The sequence below is a fragment of the Pristis pectinata genome, chromosome 24 (assembly GCF_009764475.1).
Source record: "Pristis pectinata isolate sPriPec2 chromosome 24, sPriPec2.1.pri, whole genome shotgun sequence".
In the NCBI taxonomy this organism is placed as follows: domain Eukaryota; kingdom Metazoa; phylum Chordata; class Chondrichthyes; order Rhinopristiformes; family Pristidae; genus Pristis; species Pristis pectinata.
This window is the reverse complement of record NC_067428.1, coordinates 21,711,603-21,728,823: the sequence shown is the minus strand read 5'-3', so window position 1 is coordinate 21,728,823 and position 17,221 is coordinate 21,711,603. Positions and strand designations below refer to the sequence as shown.

General features: G+C 40.4%; 1 protein-coding gene across 9 annotated transcripts in view; it reads right to left on the bottom strand.

Moving 5' to 3' along the window:
• LOC127582473 (PWWP domain-containing DNA repair factor 3A-like) overlaps positions 1 to 17,221 on the bottom strand; it is a 58,420-nt gene that overhangs the window by 20,363 nt on the left and 20,836 nt on the right. For 5 of the 9 annotated variants that reach the window (XM_052037755.1, XM_052037761.1, XM_052037762.1 and 2 more), the window contains 4 exons: positions 16,023 to 16,111; positions 15,305 to 15,372; positions 15,147 to 15,217; positions 12,932 to 14,188 (listed from right to left, as the gene is read on the bottom strand). In XM_052037755.1, the coding sequence (XP_051893715.1) occupies positions 12,932 to 13,592 (661 nt within the window). In that variant the 5' untranslated portion in view covers positions 13,593 to 14,188; positions 15,147 to 15,217; positions 15,305 to 15,372; positions 16,023 to 16,111. Of the gene's footprint in view, positions 1 to 4,959; positions 5,116 to 12,931; positions 14,189 to 15,146; positions 15,218 to 15,304; positions 15,373 to 16,022; positions 16,112 to 17,221 lie in introns of those variants that run through there. The other 4 variants (XM_052037754.1, XM_052037760.1, XM_052037759.1 and 1 more) reach the window with 2 other exon arrangements.

Genomic DNA, 17,221 nt, shown 5'->3' with positions numbered 1-17,221 from the left:
GTTTACATATTTAAAGACAGTACCAGCAATTGATCTTTGGTTCATATGAATTGGCCTTTGGGCCACTTTCAGCTTCTCTTGAACTTGTGCAACCTACACCCTTTGTCCAATTCATCTTCTTAATAAAAACACTGCATTAAGTCAAACTCTAAAATATCCATGGCCAGAAGATCTTCCTGTTACCTGTTGACATGGACATAGCACAAGATGGGAAATTCCAGTGAGTTTTGAAGCTGGACCCTGTGCTTAGGAAAAATGGAAAATAAGTACAGAATTGATGTGAAATTCAAGATGACTTTTGTGTTGGAGACAAAAGGCTGCAGATACTGGAATCTGGAGCAAAAACTAAACTGCTAGACGAACTCAGCAGGTCAAGTAGAATCTGTGGAGGCAGAGGGATGAGCATCTATTTGTTACTCAGATAAAAATCATTAAAGTGGCTCTTCTAAATAGTTCCCACCAGTGTTTGTTCTGCCAAAAATAAGCAGAAGGAAATACAATATTCTGTTGGCCCTTGTTAACAGAATCCATCCAGCCATTTTATCACATTCTCAGCTCCCAGTAACAGCACAGCAAGTCATTAAATAACAGTGAACCCAGGACAGGAGGCGGCCTGTCAAGGATCCTAGAAATTGCGGCTGTTGTAGAAACCGAAAAACTAGAGAGCAGAGACTTGATAATGGGAACCAACATAGACAAGGCTAGGAATGTAATTACATAGACACAGATGGGAAGAACTTCTGCAAGTTAAAATCCAATTAATTCCTACAACTTAAATGCCCCATATTAAAGTTAATAGAGCACACTAGCATTTTGTATTGTATTACAACTAAAAGCAATTAACAGAAGAGGTTCAACTGGATTCAATTCACAGAATGCTTTATAATTAAAACAGGCCACAGAATCTATACCTGTACCGATTTGCTAACTTGCAGTATATAGTGTTCCCTTGAAAGGTCACTGACCTAAAATATCAACTTGGTTGTTCCACTCTCCAAAGATGTTATCTGAACTGACCCTGCGAAAGAATGCAGGGATCATCAGCAAGGACAGCATTTATTGCCCATTCTTAACTGCTCTTTGAACATGTGGCAAAATGCTACCTTCTTCAATCACTGCAGTCCTTGGTACTTGCATTTATTTCAGGAAGTTCCAAGATTTAGAAAGATGGGTAATGAATAAATTGAAATACATTACCAAGTCAGAATGGTGTGCAAGTTGGAGGGGAATTTGCTGGTGATGGTATACCCAGGCGACTCTGTCCTTACAGGTGGTTAAACAGCGGAGGTTTGGAAGGTGCCATTGAGAAAACCTTATCAAGTAACTACAGTGCCATCTATAGGTGTCTTGCACTACAGATGTAGAGCACCAGTGATGAAGGGTGTGAATGTTCAGTCTGCTGGACAGGATGGCAATTAAACAGGTTGCTTTGTCTTGGATGGTATTTAGTGACAGTGGAGCCTCATTCACCCAGGCAGGTGAAGAATTTTCCATCATACTTGTATAATGCAGATTGTGGAGAGGCTTTGAGCAATTAGGAAAAGGTTCATATGCCACAAGATACCCAGCTTCTGATCTTACAGCCAAAGGGCTGGCTTTGATATTCAATTTTCGCATCTACCAAAGAGGGCATTTATGATGCACGTTTAATTTCTATCCCAATATTCTTCAACTTCAAATGAGAAAATGGAAATGCAGATTCATTAAAAGAACACTTGTGACAACATTGTTTTACCAAGAAGCCACATTCATACTATTTTATTTTAATAATGGGACAGATGCAACCCAAATTAGCTCATTCACCAGGTCAATCTATAATAAGAAAATAATAATTAGGTCAAGAGACTAAGTAGTTTTGACTGCTGTTGAGAATATACAGAAATTGTACACATATATTCACTTTCAAGCCGAATTGTTAGTTTATTAGTTGTGACTGGTTAATTACTGAACTTTGGCAAGGCCACACAGTTTTGATGTCATTTGAGAAAAGGATTCGTTTTAGGAGACAAGCAGGAGAGGTTCAATCAATTGGTTCCTGAGGGGACAGCCCTATAATAAAAGAGTGAGCAGATTGGGCTTGGAGTTCAGAAGAATGAGAAGTGATTACACACAAGATTCTGAGGGGCTCTGACAGCGTAGATGCTGCAAAGATATTTCCTTGGTGGAAAAATCTGCAACCAGGTGGCAAAGGCTCAGAATAAGACTTTAGCCACTTAGAACCGAGAGAATCAGGAACTTCTTCCCAGAAGATTTTGAATCTTTCTAATTAACTATCCAGAGAGCTGGGGATTCTGAGTCACTGAGTATATTCAGGGCCTATTTTTGAACTACTGAAAGAATTGACAGATCAGGGAGAAACATGACGTTGATTGTCATGGTCTTATTGACGTGGAGCAAGTTTGAATGGCCACATTGTCTATTCCTGATCCAATTTGAATGTTCTTAGAACATCAACGTGACATTCATTGAACGGAGGTGGAGGCATGTGGTCCCAATCGCAAACTAGAGACTAACGTGAATTTGTGTAGCTGAACACTGGATGCCTGCAACATTCTTTCTAATGAGAATCTCTACAAAATATAAAGGGAAAATAACCATTTGGATGAGCACAAGAGACCATGGAATCATAGTTCTGTGCTAACTAGCACCTTAAAGGTGAAGAAAATGACACATAAAACCACAGTAAACAGTGCTTTTAAAGACTCGTGTATATTCCAGCTGAATGGATTCTTCACATGGTTTTATCAATGCAATACCAAGTACCATTAGTGCTGCACTTTTAAAGCCCACAGGAACATTTGCTTATTAAATAATGACCCAGAATAGCGAGATACTGAGATAGGAGATGAGAGGGAGTTCCTGAGTTCTGATGGATCAAGTCACAACCTCAGTGACATAATTGTTAGAAGTGGCCAGAGTGAAAGCATTGCAGAAGTAGACATGTAGAAATGCACAAAATCCGATGTTACAAAATGGATTAGTCACACATTATGTTACAAAATGGAGAACCGACAAAGGTATTAAGGAACTTGACCACATTCCATTTGTGATCTCAGACAGAACTGACTGGTTGGGCCTCTGCTCATCAGTAGTGGATTCACAAGGTCACTGAACACTGGGGCCATTGTTCTGGCTCAGAGACAGCGAACACTGTCTGGCAAGCATCATGGGATGACCCAGAGCTGTCCATCATCTGTCCATAACATGATTATAATGACCCCTTATACCTTATTAAGCACCTGGTTGAGTATGCAAGTAATTAATAAATTTAAAGTATCAGCGATGATTGAATGGTGGAGCAGACTTGATGGGCCGAATGGCCTAATTCTGCTCCTATATTTTATGGTCTTAATTGTTAGCATTATTGGTTTGTAGCCAGCAAAGGATGAACTGGAAAAGGAATAATAATAGATGATTTCCTTTGTTCTGTACCGACATTGTCTGGAACACACACATCTTCTCTCCACCGGTGATAAACAATAAAGCTTCAAAGCTTGTAACAGAACTGGGTCTCAAGTGATCCTTCAATCATCAGACTTTCTGAACACAGTGATGAAAATTAAGGATACATGAAGTGGTTTTGTGAGGTAACAGGAGGAATGGGTCTGGCAAGATTGCTCTTTTAAATAAAAAAAAGTAGGCACAACCTTGATGAGCCAAATGATAAAGGATCTGATGAAGGAACGCGGCACTTAAAATGTTAACCGCTTCTGTATCCACAGATGCTGCCTGAGTTCCCATTTTTATTTTCAGATTTCCAGCATCTGCAGTTATTTTTTTTTAATTTTCAGGATCTGCAAGGATCTTCTCCTGCCCTCCATTCCAAGTTTCTATTATATTCCATGACCTGTTTATTATATATCAAAGATGTTTAACGTATTACAGTTATGCAAATCTGTGTTGTTACATCACTTAGAGGAAGTAATAGGCAGGTGAGCAGCAGAGCAGTCAGTGCCACAGCCTCACAGCTACAGGGATCTGAATTCAATCCTATGCTTGTGTGCTGTCTTTGCAGACAGTGCACATTCTCCGAGTTTCTGCCAGTTACTCTGGTCTCCTCCGATATTCTAAGACATGCTGGTGAGCCAAGGTTGAAGGGTCAGACCAGTTCTGACAAGGAGTCTTTGACCTTGATTTGCAGCATTTGTAGTTTTTTTGATTTTCATTTGCTGCTACTTTAACCCTGTTCTTTTCAAATTCTGATCTTTCTGTTCTCAACATTCTACAAATTTTCCAACAAAGCACACCTGAAAGTTCCCCAACCCCATATTGCCCATTTCTATCTCCGACCCAAGATTCATAAACAAGACTGCTCGGGTAGGTCCATTGATTCTGCCTGCTCTTGCCCTACTAAACTTATCTCCTCTTACTTTGGCTCCATTTTGTCCACCTCTCCTCCCGGTCCAGTGCCTTCCCACCTACATCCAGGACACCTTGCATGCTCTCCACTGTTTTAACAACTCTCTCTGGCTTCCACCACCTCATTTTCACCATGAACATCCAGCCCCTATACACTTCCATCCCTATTAGGAAGGCCTTCAGGCTATCTTTCTAGAACACAGATCTAACCAGTTCCCCTCGAGTAACACCCTCCTCTGCCTGGCAGAACTTCTTTTGACTCCTTCTAGTTTCTCCAAATCAAAGGTGTAGCCATGGGCACTTGCACAGGTCCCAGCTACTCCTGTCTTTTCATTGGCCACGTGGAGCATTCCACGTTCCAAACTGCTCTGGTACCACTCCCCAACTTTCTCTGCTACATTGACAACTCCATTGATGCTGCACCCATAAAAAACTCAATTTCATCAACTTTACTACCAACTTCCACCCTGCCCTTAAATTCACCTGGCCCATTTCTGACAACTCTCTCCCCTTTCTCAATCTGTCTCCATCTTCAGGAGAGAGACTATCCACCGACATTTATTGCAAACCCACCGACTCCCACAGCTACCAAGACTACACCTCCTCTCATCCTGTTGCAGCAAGGATGCCATTCTTTTTCTCAGTTTCTCCATCTCCACCAGTTGCTCTTGAGATGAGGCCTTCCACTCCAGGGCATCTGAGATGTCCTCTTTTCTCAGAAAACAGGGTTCCTCCCCACTGTTATTGATGGAGTCACTGTAATTAAAGGAAATTACAGTGGCATGAGAGAGGAACCAGCCCAAATTGATTGGAAAAGTAAGCTAGTTGGAGGGACAGCAGAGCAGAAATGGATGGAATTTCTACGAGAAATAAGGAAAATGCAGGATAGATATATTCCAAGAAAAAGGGTCATGAATGGGAAAAATGGTACAAATGTGGATAATGAGAGAGGTGAAGGCTAAAATAAAAGCAAAAGGGAGGGCATACAAGGAAGCAAAAATAGTGGGGAAACAGAAGACTGGGAAACTTAAAAACTCAGAAAGAAACTAAGAAGGTCATTAGGAAAGAAATGATGAATTATGAAAGGAAGTTGGCAGATAACATTCAAAAAGATACCAAGAGTTTTTTTTAAATATACTAAAAGTAAAAGAGAGACACGGGTTGATATAGGACCAATTGAAAACGGTGTGGGAGAGATTATAATGGATAACAAAAAGATGGCAGAGGAACTAAATGAGTATTTTGCATCAGTCTTCACTGTGGAGGACATCAGCAATATACCGGATAGTCAGGGGCCTCGGGATAGAATTGAATCTGAATTCAGCTAAGATTACTAGAGAGAAGGTGCTCAGGAAGCTAAATGGATTAAAGGCAGATAAGTCTCCCAGACCGGATGAGGTGCACCCCTGGGTTCTGAAGGAGGTGGCTTCAGAGACTGCAGAGGCATTGGTGATAATTTGAGGAATCAATAGACTCTGGCATGGTTCCAGAGAACTGGAAGGTCACAAATGTAGTTCTGCTGTATAAGAAGGGTGGGAGGCAGCATAAAGGAAATTACAGACCTATTAGTCTGACATTGGTGGTGGGAAAGTTATTGGAATCGATCCTCAAGGATGAGGTTACAGAATACCTAGAGGTGCAAGGCAAGATAGGCCCAAGCCAGCATGGTTTTGTGAAGGGAAGCTCCTGCCTGACCAACCTATTGGAGTTTTTTGAGGAAATCTCAGGTAGGGTGGATAAGGGAGAAGCTGTGGATGTTGTGTATTTAGACTTTCAAAAGACCTTCAACAAGGTGGCGCACAAGAGACTGATTAATAAGATGAGACCTCGTGGGATTACAGGTAGGATATTGGAATGGGTGGTGCATTGACTGGTAAGCAGAAAGCAAAAGGTGGGAATAAAGGGATCCTGTTCTGGTTGGCTACCGATTACTAGTGGCGTTCCGCAGGGGTCGGTGTTGAGGCCACTTTTTACTTTGTACATTAATGATTTGGATGATGGAGTAGATGGTTTTGTGGCTAAGTTTGCCGACGACACCAAGATAGGTGGAGGAGTAGGGAGTATTGAAGAAATAGGAAGGTTGCATAGATAGTTTAGGAGAATGGGCAAAGAAATGGCAGATGAGATTCAATGTTGAGAAATGTGCTGTTGTACACTTTGGAAAAAAATTAATGGGCAGATTATTATCTAGATGAGGAGAAAATTCAAAGTACAGAAGTACAAAGGGACTTGGGGGTACTCGTGCAGGATACCCTAAAGGTTAACCACCAGGTCAGATTGGCAGTAAAGAAAGCGAATGCTATGGTAGCATTCATGTCGAGAGGTATAAAGTATAAAAGGAAGTGTTGATGAGGCTCTATGGGGCACTGGTGCGCAGTTTTGGGCCCCTTATCTTAGGAAGGATGTACTGATGTTGGAGAGGGTTCAGAGAAGATTTACGAGGATGATTCCCGGAATGAAAGGGCTTACTTATGATAAGTGTTTGTTGGCTCTTGGACTGTATTCATTGGAGTACAGAAGAATGAGAGGGGACCTCATAGAAACATATAGAATATTGAAAGGACTGGACAGGGTAAATGTGGTTAAGCTGTTTCCCCTGGTGGGCGAGTCCAGGACTAGAGGGCACAATCTTAGAATTAGAGGGTACCGGTTTAAAACAGAAAATGAGGAGAAATTTCTTTAGCCAGAGGTTAGTGAAATTATGTAATTCTTTGCCACATACCGCTGTGGAGGCCCAATCATTTTGAGGAGGAGATTGTTAGGTATCTAGTTAGTCAAGGTATCAAGGGATATAGGGATAAGGCTGGAAATTGGGGCTAGATAGGAATGATATTAGTTTACCTCATGGAGCTGGAGAAGACTTGACGGGCCAAATGGCCTACTTCTGCTCCTTTGTCTTGTGATCTTGAGAGTCCTCACCCATATCTCCTCTTCCCACATTTCTGCTCTGACCCCACAACCCCACAGCACCCCCCCCCCCGCCCCCACAGAACAGGGATGATCTATCAATCTACCAGCCTATACATCCAGCACATCATTCGTTGCAACTTCTGCCAGCTACAATGTGATCCCGCCACATCTTCCCCTCCCCACTCCTTTCCCCAGAGATCACTCTTGCCATGATTCCCCAGTCCATTCATCCCTCCTCACCCATCCCTCTCTCCCCCCCTCCACCTGAGGCACTTTCCCCTGCAACCGTAAGAGGTGTAAACCCATCCTTACACCACCACCCTGTCATCCAGGGTGCTAAACTGCCTGTCCAGGTGAGACAGACATTCACGTGCATCTCCTCTGGCCTTGTTTATTGTATCTGGTGCTTCCGACGTAGCTTCCTCTACATCATTGAGACCAGATGCAAACTAGGCAACTGCTTTGACAAGCAACTACACTCCATTCGCCATGGCCACCTGGAGCTCCCGGTTGTTAGCCACGTTAATCATCCTCCCCATTCCCACACCGATATGTGTGTCTTCTGCCTCCTCTACTGCCAGGGTGGAGCAAAACAAAAATTAGAGGAACTGCACCTCATATTCCATCTGTGTAGACTACAACCCAATGGCACGAACACCAAATTCTCCAATTTACAGTACCACTCTTCCTCAGAGCCTTTTCTCTCCTGATCTATCCAGTTCTTCCTACACTCACCCCAGACCCCCATCACCCTGTTCTTTCCCCTCCTCCACCCACTCCATTTGATCATCACCCACACACTTTCCAATGATTCCCCTCCCCCCCAATGTTCTCACCTGCCCTCCCCACCTCCCTCACTTGATTCCATGCTCCATCTTCCTCTCCTATCAGATTTCATCTTCAGCCCTTTGTCACCTCCACCTATCGCCTCCCAGCTTCTGTCGCTAGTCCACTCTTCCTCCCCCCCACCCCCCCGCAAATCACCTCACCTTACCTGGATTCACCCATCACTTACTGGCTCTTGCTCCCACCCCATACTATCTCCCTACTTTCAGTCCAGATGAAATGTCTTGACCTGAAACATCGACTGTCCAATTCAGATGCTGCCTGACCTTCTGAGTTCCTTCAGCGTCTTGTATTTGGAGCAACAAACAGGATCTGCAGCCTCCAAAGCTTAAACTAAGTTTGAAGAGCATTACCCCACCTTCCCACTTGGCACACTGAAATCTCCCCTCACTTCAATGCATCCAAAAACTTGTTCTCTTTCCTACTGCCAGTACTAATGATAGGTCGATCTAAAACTTTTGCTTTTCTCAACACATGGTCCGACCTGCCGAGCATTTCCAGCATTTACTGTTTTTATTCTACTCACAATATAATGATTGGGATCTTGAGTTTGGCAGCATTTTGAAATTGGCAACAGTTAAAAGGACAGCAAAGGACTTCAGAGAGTTCTATTGGCAAGTTAGAGCACTGGGTAAATGATGGTATGTAGAAGTTAATGCAGAGGTGGAAAGTGATACACTAGAACATTGGAACAGTCAGCACAGGAAAAAGGCCCTTTGGCCCACAATGTTGTGCTGAACTAGTTAAGCTAATGACATATAATCCATTCTGTCTGCAACATGGTCCACATCCCTCCATTCTCTGCACCTTCATATTCCTACCTAAGAGCCTCTTAAATGCCTCTATTGTATCTGCCTTCATTGGCAGCACATTCCAGGCATCCACCACTCTCCATGTAAAAAAGCTTGACCCACACACTTCACTTAAACATTTCCCCTCTCATCGTAAATGCATGCCCTCTAGTATTAGACATTTCAACCCTGGGGAAAAGACACTGATAAAAGTCTACTTTATCTATGCCTCTCAAAATTTAATACATTTCTATCATGACTCCCCTCAGCCTCTGCTGCTCCAGAGAAAACCCTAGTTTGTCCAACCTCTCCTCATAGCACATGCCCTCTAATCCAGGCAGTATCCTGGCAAACCACCTCTGCACCCTTCCCACAGCCTCCACATCCCTCCCACAATGAGGCAACCAGAATTGATGCAATACTCCAGGAAACTGCCTAACCAGAGTTTTATAAAGCTGCAATACATCTTCCTGACTCTTGAACTCAATGCCCTGACTAATAAAGGCAAGCATGCCATATGCTTTTCTTTCCACTCTTTCAACTTCTGCAGCCACTTTCAAGGAACCATGGACTTAGGCCCCAAGATCTCTCTGTACATCAACGTTGTTAAGGATCCTGCCATTAACAGTGTACTTTCTTTCTACATTTGCTCTCCTAAAGTGAAACATCTCACACTTACACAGATTAAACTCCATCTACATTCTGCAACTGATCTTTATCCTGCTGTATCCTTTAACAGCGTTCTACACTATCCACAATGCCACCAATCTTTGTGTCATCAGCAAACTTACTAACCCACCCACATTTTCATCGAAGTCATTTACATACATCACAAACAGGAAAAGTTCCAGTACAGATCCCTGCAGAACACTAGTCATGGAACTCAAGCCAGAATAAGACCCATTAACCACTACCCCGTCTTCTATGGGCAAGCCAATTCTGAATCCAAGTCACTGTGGATCCCGTGCATCTTAATCTTCTGGATGAGCCTACTGTGAGGTATCTTATCAAATGCCTTACTAAAATCCATGCAGACAACATCCACTGCTCTACCTTCATCACGTCCTCGAAAAACTCAATCAAGTCAGTATGACGTGACCTGCCCCGCACAAACCCATATTGACTGTTACTAATTAGGCTATTCTTTTCCAAATAAATCCTATACCCAAGAATCCTCACCAATAGCTTCCCTACCACTGACATGAGACTCACTGGTCTATGTTTTCCAGGACTATCCCTATTTCCTTTCTTGAATAATGGAACAACATTGGGTCCTCACCTGTGGCTAGAGAGGACATGAAGATCTTGGTCAAGGCCCCAGCAATCTCATCTCACCTCTCTCAATAACCTGGGGACTTGTCCACCTTAGTGTTCTTCAAGAGACCCACCACTACCTCCTCCTTTATCTCAAAATGCCCTAGCATATTAGCATGCTCCATACTGATTTCACTATCCTCCACGTCCTTCTCTTTGGTAAATACTAATGCAAAGTACTCACTTAAGACCTCGCCCATTCTCTGCCTCCAAAGCACGTTCCCTCCTTTATCCTTATTCTCTCACTAGTAATCCTCTTGGTCCTTGATGCATGAATGGAATGCCTTGGGATTCTTTTAATCCTACTGGCCAAGGACTTTTCATGGCCCCTCCTGGCTTTCCTGATTCCCTTCGAGTTCTTTTCTAGCTTCTTTATAATCAAGGGCTTGATTTAATTTTAGCTTCCTTTACCTTACATATGCTTCATTTTTCTTCTTGACTAAATCCAAGACCTTTACCTTTCTCGTAATCCAAGATTCCCTTACCTTGCCATCCTTGTCCTGTCTTGTACTCTGTGCAGTTGGTCTTCAAACACCCTCCACGTGTCAGATGCGGACTTGCACAAAGAAACAGCTGTTCCCAATTAACACTCCCTAGTTCCTTACTCTTGTAGTCTGCCCAGCCCTAATTTAATACTCTCCCACAAGGTCCATACTTATCCTTATTCATGGCTATCTTAAAACTTAAGGAATTGTGATCACTGTTTCTTAAATGCTCTGCCACTGAAATGTCAGTCACCTGGCCAGGCATATTCCCAATACTAGGTCCAGTATGACCCCTCCTTTAGTTAGACTATCTACATACTGATTTAAGAAACCCTCTTGGATGTATCTAACAAATTCTGCCCCATCTAAATCTCTTGCACTCAGGAGGACTCAGTCTCTATTGAGGAATTTGAAGTCCACAACAATAACCATTGTTTTTGCTCCTTTCCCTAATCTGCTATGAGAGAGAAAAGAAATAGTAGGAAATGGAAAGACATAGGCCCAATTTTTTGGGGTTTTATTAGCAGAAACACCAAGTTTCAAGGCTCCCATGTAGCAAGTCACTATGTACTGGTCAGGCTCTACCAGAGACTTACCAGCTGTGGTCTGCCACAGAGTCTCTTCCGCGTCCAGGGAAGAGAGGGTGCTTACTAAGAATTCCCAGCATTTTTATGGGGAATCTACTACCTGCACAGGATTTACAAGTCTATTCATTTAATACAGATCGTCAGGTTGCAGGAAGGGAAGAATAAGGAAGACTACAATTTAGCTATGTGCGTCTTGTTAATGTTTTGAAAAAGTTAAAGCTTGTATTTTAGTTATTTCCTTAATAGCTTTTAAAATATTTCACTTTAATAGTTTTTAAGTGTCAGAAATTTAAAATATTAAAATCGTCACAGCTTCGATAGATGGCAAAAATAAGGACAGAGCTTTCTCCAGAAAATGTAGAGTTCCAGAAGGATTTAGGGGCAGGGATTGTTCTGGCCAACCAATCTATTACGTTGACCAATGGCCCCGGCTGCTCAGAACAGTCTTGATCAATGCTGAATGAGGTGTGTGAGGAATATGGAACAAGGGTGGCAAGTGTGGCCAAAGGCTCCACTCAGAAATCAGCCTATTGATTTCCAATTGCAAATGGATGAAACCAAACAAATAAACAATATTTAGAAACAGAGGAATAAAGCACGAACCCATGTTATGAAATTTATACATGGTAAGCTGCTGTGGTCTAAGCCTTACAAACTACATTAGAAAGTAAAGCCATAAGCTCATCAATATCAGGAATGATAAATTATAATACAAGGACAGTCTTGAAATACAACCAGTTCCAGAAGAGCAGAGAAGGTAAAGAGGACATTTGGATGTTCTTATATGGTTGTATATGGTGACAATAGTAAAGTCAGTGATAGGAAATGATTTTGTATTCTCTGTTAATCAAGCACAGTACACGTACCACTTTAAATGACTGTGACCGATTGCATCTATGTGATTTAATGCAGCTTTTCTTCACTCATGCATTCTCCTGAAGAATTTACCCTGCTTGTTTCCTATGTTCTTTGAAAGTACTGTTTACAGATTGCACAAGTCATGCACCTCAGCTCCAATCATTGGTAGACGATGTTAGCATTAAGTGCTTTTCTTCAAAAATGTTTGATCAGGGAAGTCTAACTTCTCTGGTCACTGATTCCCTGACAAGAATTCACTCATTTGAACCTGTTACTGAGGGGATGATTGCAGTAAACTTAGCTTTCAATTTTACTAGCAAAATACCAAGACAAATACTGGGTCAAATTGACTACAACTGAACATAGAGTAAAACAAAAATACAAATTGACACAAAAGCAGACACTTAGAGATCACGTGTCCCCATTCACTTCAAGGTCCCAAAATCACATTTTACCAGCCTCAGGATGCCTAATGATTCTTGATGACTAATGATTAACTGTCTTGGCTTAAACAAACACAATGTCCTACAGTTATATCAATGCGTCTTGTATTGATCGTGTATGTAGACCTTAGAATTGCATTTCCATTGGCAAATCTTAATATTTTAAGATCACCTTTTCTAATCTATATCACAATACTTTCTAAAAAGAAAAGTAAAAGACATGCAAAATCATATTAAAGAAAATCTATCTTCAGGTTTTAAAGACAAATATTCAGTCACTTCTGTTACTGATTGGATGGTAAAGAGAGTTAATTCACAACAGGAAGAGATAATCTTACCCACTTCATCAATTTCAAACGATGATGATGCAAATAGAGTTTCAGGCATTGCAGTTCCCTCCTCTTCCTTAATGTTTAAAGGACTTAATGCTCCCTCCTTAGTCATTATGGCAATAGGACAGGTTGTCTGAGGACTGTCCAAAGTATTATATTCCTGGTTACATCCATTAATAGGGCTCATTTGCCCATCCAGTGCTGACCCAAATAAAGAGCTCCTAAAAGGTTGTTCAGGACTGTTTTGTTCTACAAGACTTCCTACATTTGATCGGTTGCTTGATTTTATATTAACATCCAAATCAGCTGAAGTCTTGCTGGTATTAAGGCACTCCATAGATTCTGTACACTTTTTTCCCCTTTTCCTTTTATGCTTTTCTACTTCTTGAGTTTGGCTCAAATCATTCTTCTCTTCAGACTGAAGATTTCGACGGCTGCCTAAAAGGTGTGAAGATTTACATGACCCAACATTGCCACAAGTCCTACGTCTTGGAGTAGATTCTAGACAGCTACGAGAAATGTCAGTTGTCCAAACCTCCTGAGATTTACAATTGCCTTGGAAAGAAGAATCTGTATTTCCTTCAAAGGTAGATTTGCAAAAGTTCCTTGACTTCTGTTTATTCTTTTTAACTTTTCCATTTTGATCTTTCTTTACTCCAGAGATCATAGAACAACAGGCTTGGGATGAAGACTTTCCTTTTTCTTGTGACTTCTCAATTTTTTTATTCCCAGATCTATTTTTTCAGTAGGTATCAATTTCATAGGTTGCAATGACTGTTCATATCGTCTGGACTAGTACTTGAAGTACCTTTCTGGAGGTGACAAAGATCTTTTTGCATCCTTCCTCTTTTCTTTTCCCTACACTACCACCTTCATCCTTTCAGTAACATTTTTAGTTTCAATTGAAGGACTGGATTAATGTATACGATCTAGTCCTCGTTCTTTTTTGTTCATTTTCTGGTGTATTTTAACACAGGATGCTCTCCTGCTACTTTGCCGAGTGCATATACTACCCTGTTCTTGAAGCAAATGCACTCCATTTGGCTTCAAGATTCTTTTTGTTCCATTAGAAATTGAGAGCACACGCATTCTTTTTAAGCTCTTCTGAAGCAAAAACAGCAGTCTTTGCCATTATAGGTTCTTTTATAGTCATTTGAGTGGTATATGAATCTTGCCCCGCTAAAATGTTCAAGGCGATTCGAAGTGCCTTCCTGTAAGTCAGTTCCTCCAAAGTTTCTTCATGAGTAAGGTCCTCTCTACACACTGAATTTTATATTTTTAAAGAAAAAGGTGACATTGATCAGACAAGGGGAAACAAAACTGCAAAATATCTTGAAATTGAAAAAGACTTATTTCTTCTAAAACAAATTCATTTGAAATCTCTTCTGCTGTGACTACTGCAAAGCCCATACATCTACAAAGAAATACCCTGTTACTTTGTGCAGCACAAATTGGAATTGAAATCTATCAATATTTTTCATATTTGCATTTAAGTATACTTAAGATTCTTAACTCCATAAACAGATTATATTGGTTTATTCATTTCTGCATGTTAATAATATTTTACTCCATAAAAGCACATTGGAGCATTGTAGTTTAGCTTAGTTTTACATTTGTCAGCCATTTATCAGTCAGTAGCATTCCCATTCCAAAGACTTAAATAAAAATATGGGACTAACGTAAATGGGTGGTTGATAGTGTGAACTTGGTAGACCCATTTCCATGCTGTATCTCTTTACAACTCTAGACTTGAACCAAAGTCTATATAGACACAAAAGTGCAGTACCAAGGGAGTAGAAAACTACTTGCAGATCAAATCTTTCAAGTGAGACATTAAACCGAGGTCTTGTCTGCAAAAGATCCCATCTTCACACGTTTGTTTGAGAAAGCTTGATGTGAACAAATTGATGGTAGAATTCTCTGCATTACCTCAATGAGTACACTTCAAAAGTACTTCATTGGCTGCAAAACACTTTGGGTCATCCAGAGGTTGTGAAAGAGTCAGAAATGTAAATTTTTTAAAATCAAAAACATGCAAAGCAACAATAGGAAAATTAAGTTTCATTGAAAATGTGAGAGATCCGTTACATTTTAAGAGCATTTTAAACTACTTTAACTATTGCTGCACACCATTACTTCCCATTTATTAACCTTCAGTGCTTAACTCTTGATCATAAATAGGGCTTTCCCTGTTGTAGCACTGTATTTCACAAGGGCTCACCCAATCCACTACTAATGCTTTTGGCTTGTTCTTCCTCAAATGGTCTTGTGTCTGTGCGCTTAACTCTTAATCTGAAATACAAACCAAATGTTATACTCTGTGGTTTTGTGAGGTTGATGTACAGTGATAAAGGCACATTTAATATACAATTCATTTACCAATTTGTCATTAAGAATTCCAGTGCAGCTTTGTGATGGGTACATGGAATTTCATTTCGTATATCCACCTGAAGTAAAACAATTAGAGATTTTATCCTTCCAGTGCCAGAGTGACTTTGGAAATAATCTTCCAAATTGATCATATGGATTGGTATAATCATACTAAATCAGCTTAGTAGCATAAATTATACAAAGTTTTAGGTAATCTTTTCCCAAGTTGACATCCAACCATCACAAAGACATTGCTTATTCTCCTTTAAAGGAGTACATGGTGAGAATCCTTTAAAATTGTCATTCTATGGAAGGACTAATAAATCAAATAACCCAGAATCCCACTGAGCAACCAGCTGCCACAAATGTTAGATTCACTTACCATCACTGCTAGGCAGAAAATTGATCAATTGTTCATTTCCCAGTTTTGCATTATTATTCTACTGCCCCTTAACAATGAGCAAGAGTACCTGAAAGCACCCCAGTACAGAACTTTCTTAGAAAGCCTTATACTAGGACAATTTTTACCAGCAATCTATTTAATGTCAGACAATAGTAACATTAGCTGAGAAATGAATACAGCCTTGTTATATTGGGAAGAAAACAAGGCACACTAACAGAAGAAATACTGACAATGATTACATTTTATAGCCATCAACATAATTAAATGTCAACATAAATCTTGACAAGATCGTGGCTAAAATTAAATTTAATTTGCAATACTTACCTTTTATCCAAGCATATTATTTGGACATCTAAACAATCAGAATTTGTCTTGGATGTTTCACTCGGAGAAATGCCAGACTTCAACAGTTTCTTTTGTTTAAAAAAAAAGAAAAAGGTTATGAACAGCACAGTACATTCATCAATTTGAGCACAAAGTGTGGCACTTGAAAGATAACTGATGTTTCAGTTCCAGTTATGACAGGTGATAAAACTTCAGGAAGCAAAAAGCAGTTACTGAAGCTTGAACAAACAATGTGGGGTATAGTAATATGGTGGTTCAGTTACTAGATGGTTCTTGGCCCATTGATTGAGGAATGAGTTTGGATACTACCATGGCCGTTGGGTATTTAAATCCAAGTAATTAAATAAATCTATAATTAAGAAAGTCAGTCTTAGTAGCAGTAACCTTGAAACTCAGATTCTTATACAAATTCATTTGATTTGTTAATCAGTTCAGGAAAGGAAATCTGCCATTCTTGCCAGGTCAGTCCCATTTGACTCCAGATCCACAAGTGGTTTGCTCTTAACTGACCCTTCAGTTCAGGGACAATGAAGGATGGGCAACAAATGTGACAAATAAATAGAAAAATTTTGAAAAATGGTTGCAGTTTTGTTCAAAACAACACATTACCATTAGAGGAACATTACCTGCCAAGAATAATGATATGCAACTTTTACCGGGCAGAAATCATATTTAGTTAAGCATGAAGAAAACAAGTCTCAGAGGTAATTAAAAAAGGAAATGCAATGCACTGAAGTGGAACCAGCAAATATTTTGTAGAATAGCAAAAAAGATACGTTAATAGTTTCAAAGGCCAAAATGGAATAAAGCTAATGTGAAATCTTAGTGCCATAAAACAAAGCCAGTTTTACTATCTTGTTATTCTATTTACAGTTCCTCTAATACCTTAGGAATTTATTTTTCTGCCTTTAAAGACTGGCAAGCAAGCATTGGTAAATGGCTGCTAACAGAGGCACTTGACATTGTACCTTCTGATTTAATCTAATCACTGCCAGATTGAGTTCTCAACCTTCTCACAGGGCAGTAACACAATCAAATTGCTTGCTTGCACTGGTCTTTTTTTTCCCCTCACGCAAAAGAAAAGTCTGCAGCAAGAATGATAAATCGCTGACATAACATTTTTGTCATTGCACATATGAAGGCCTCAAATGCACTGCTGGACTGCTGTTGTATTTGTA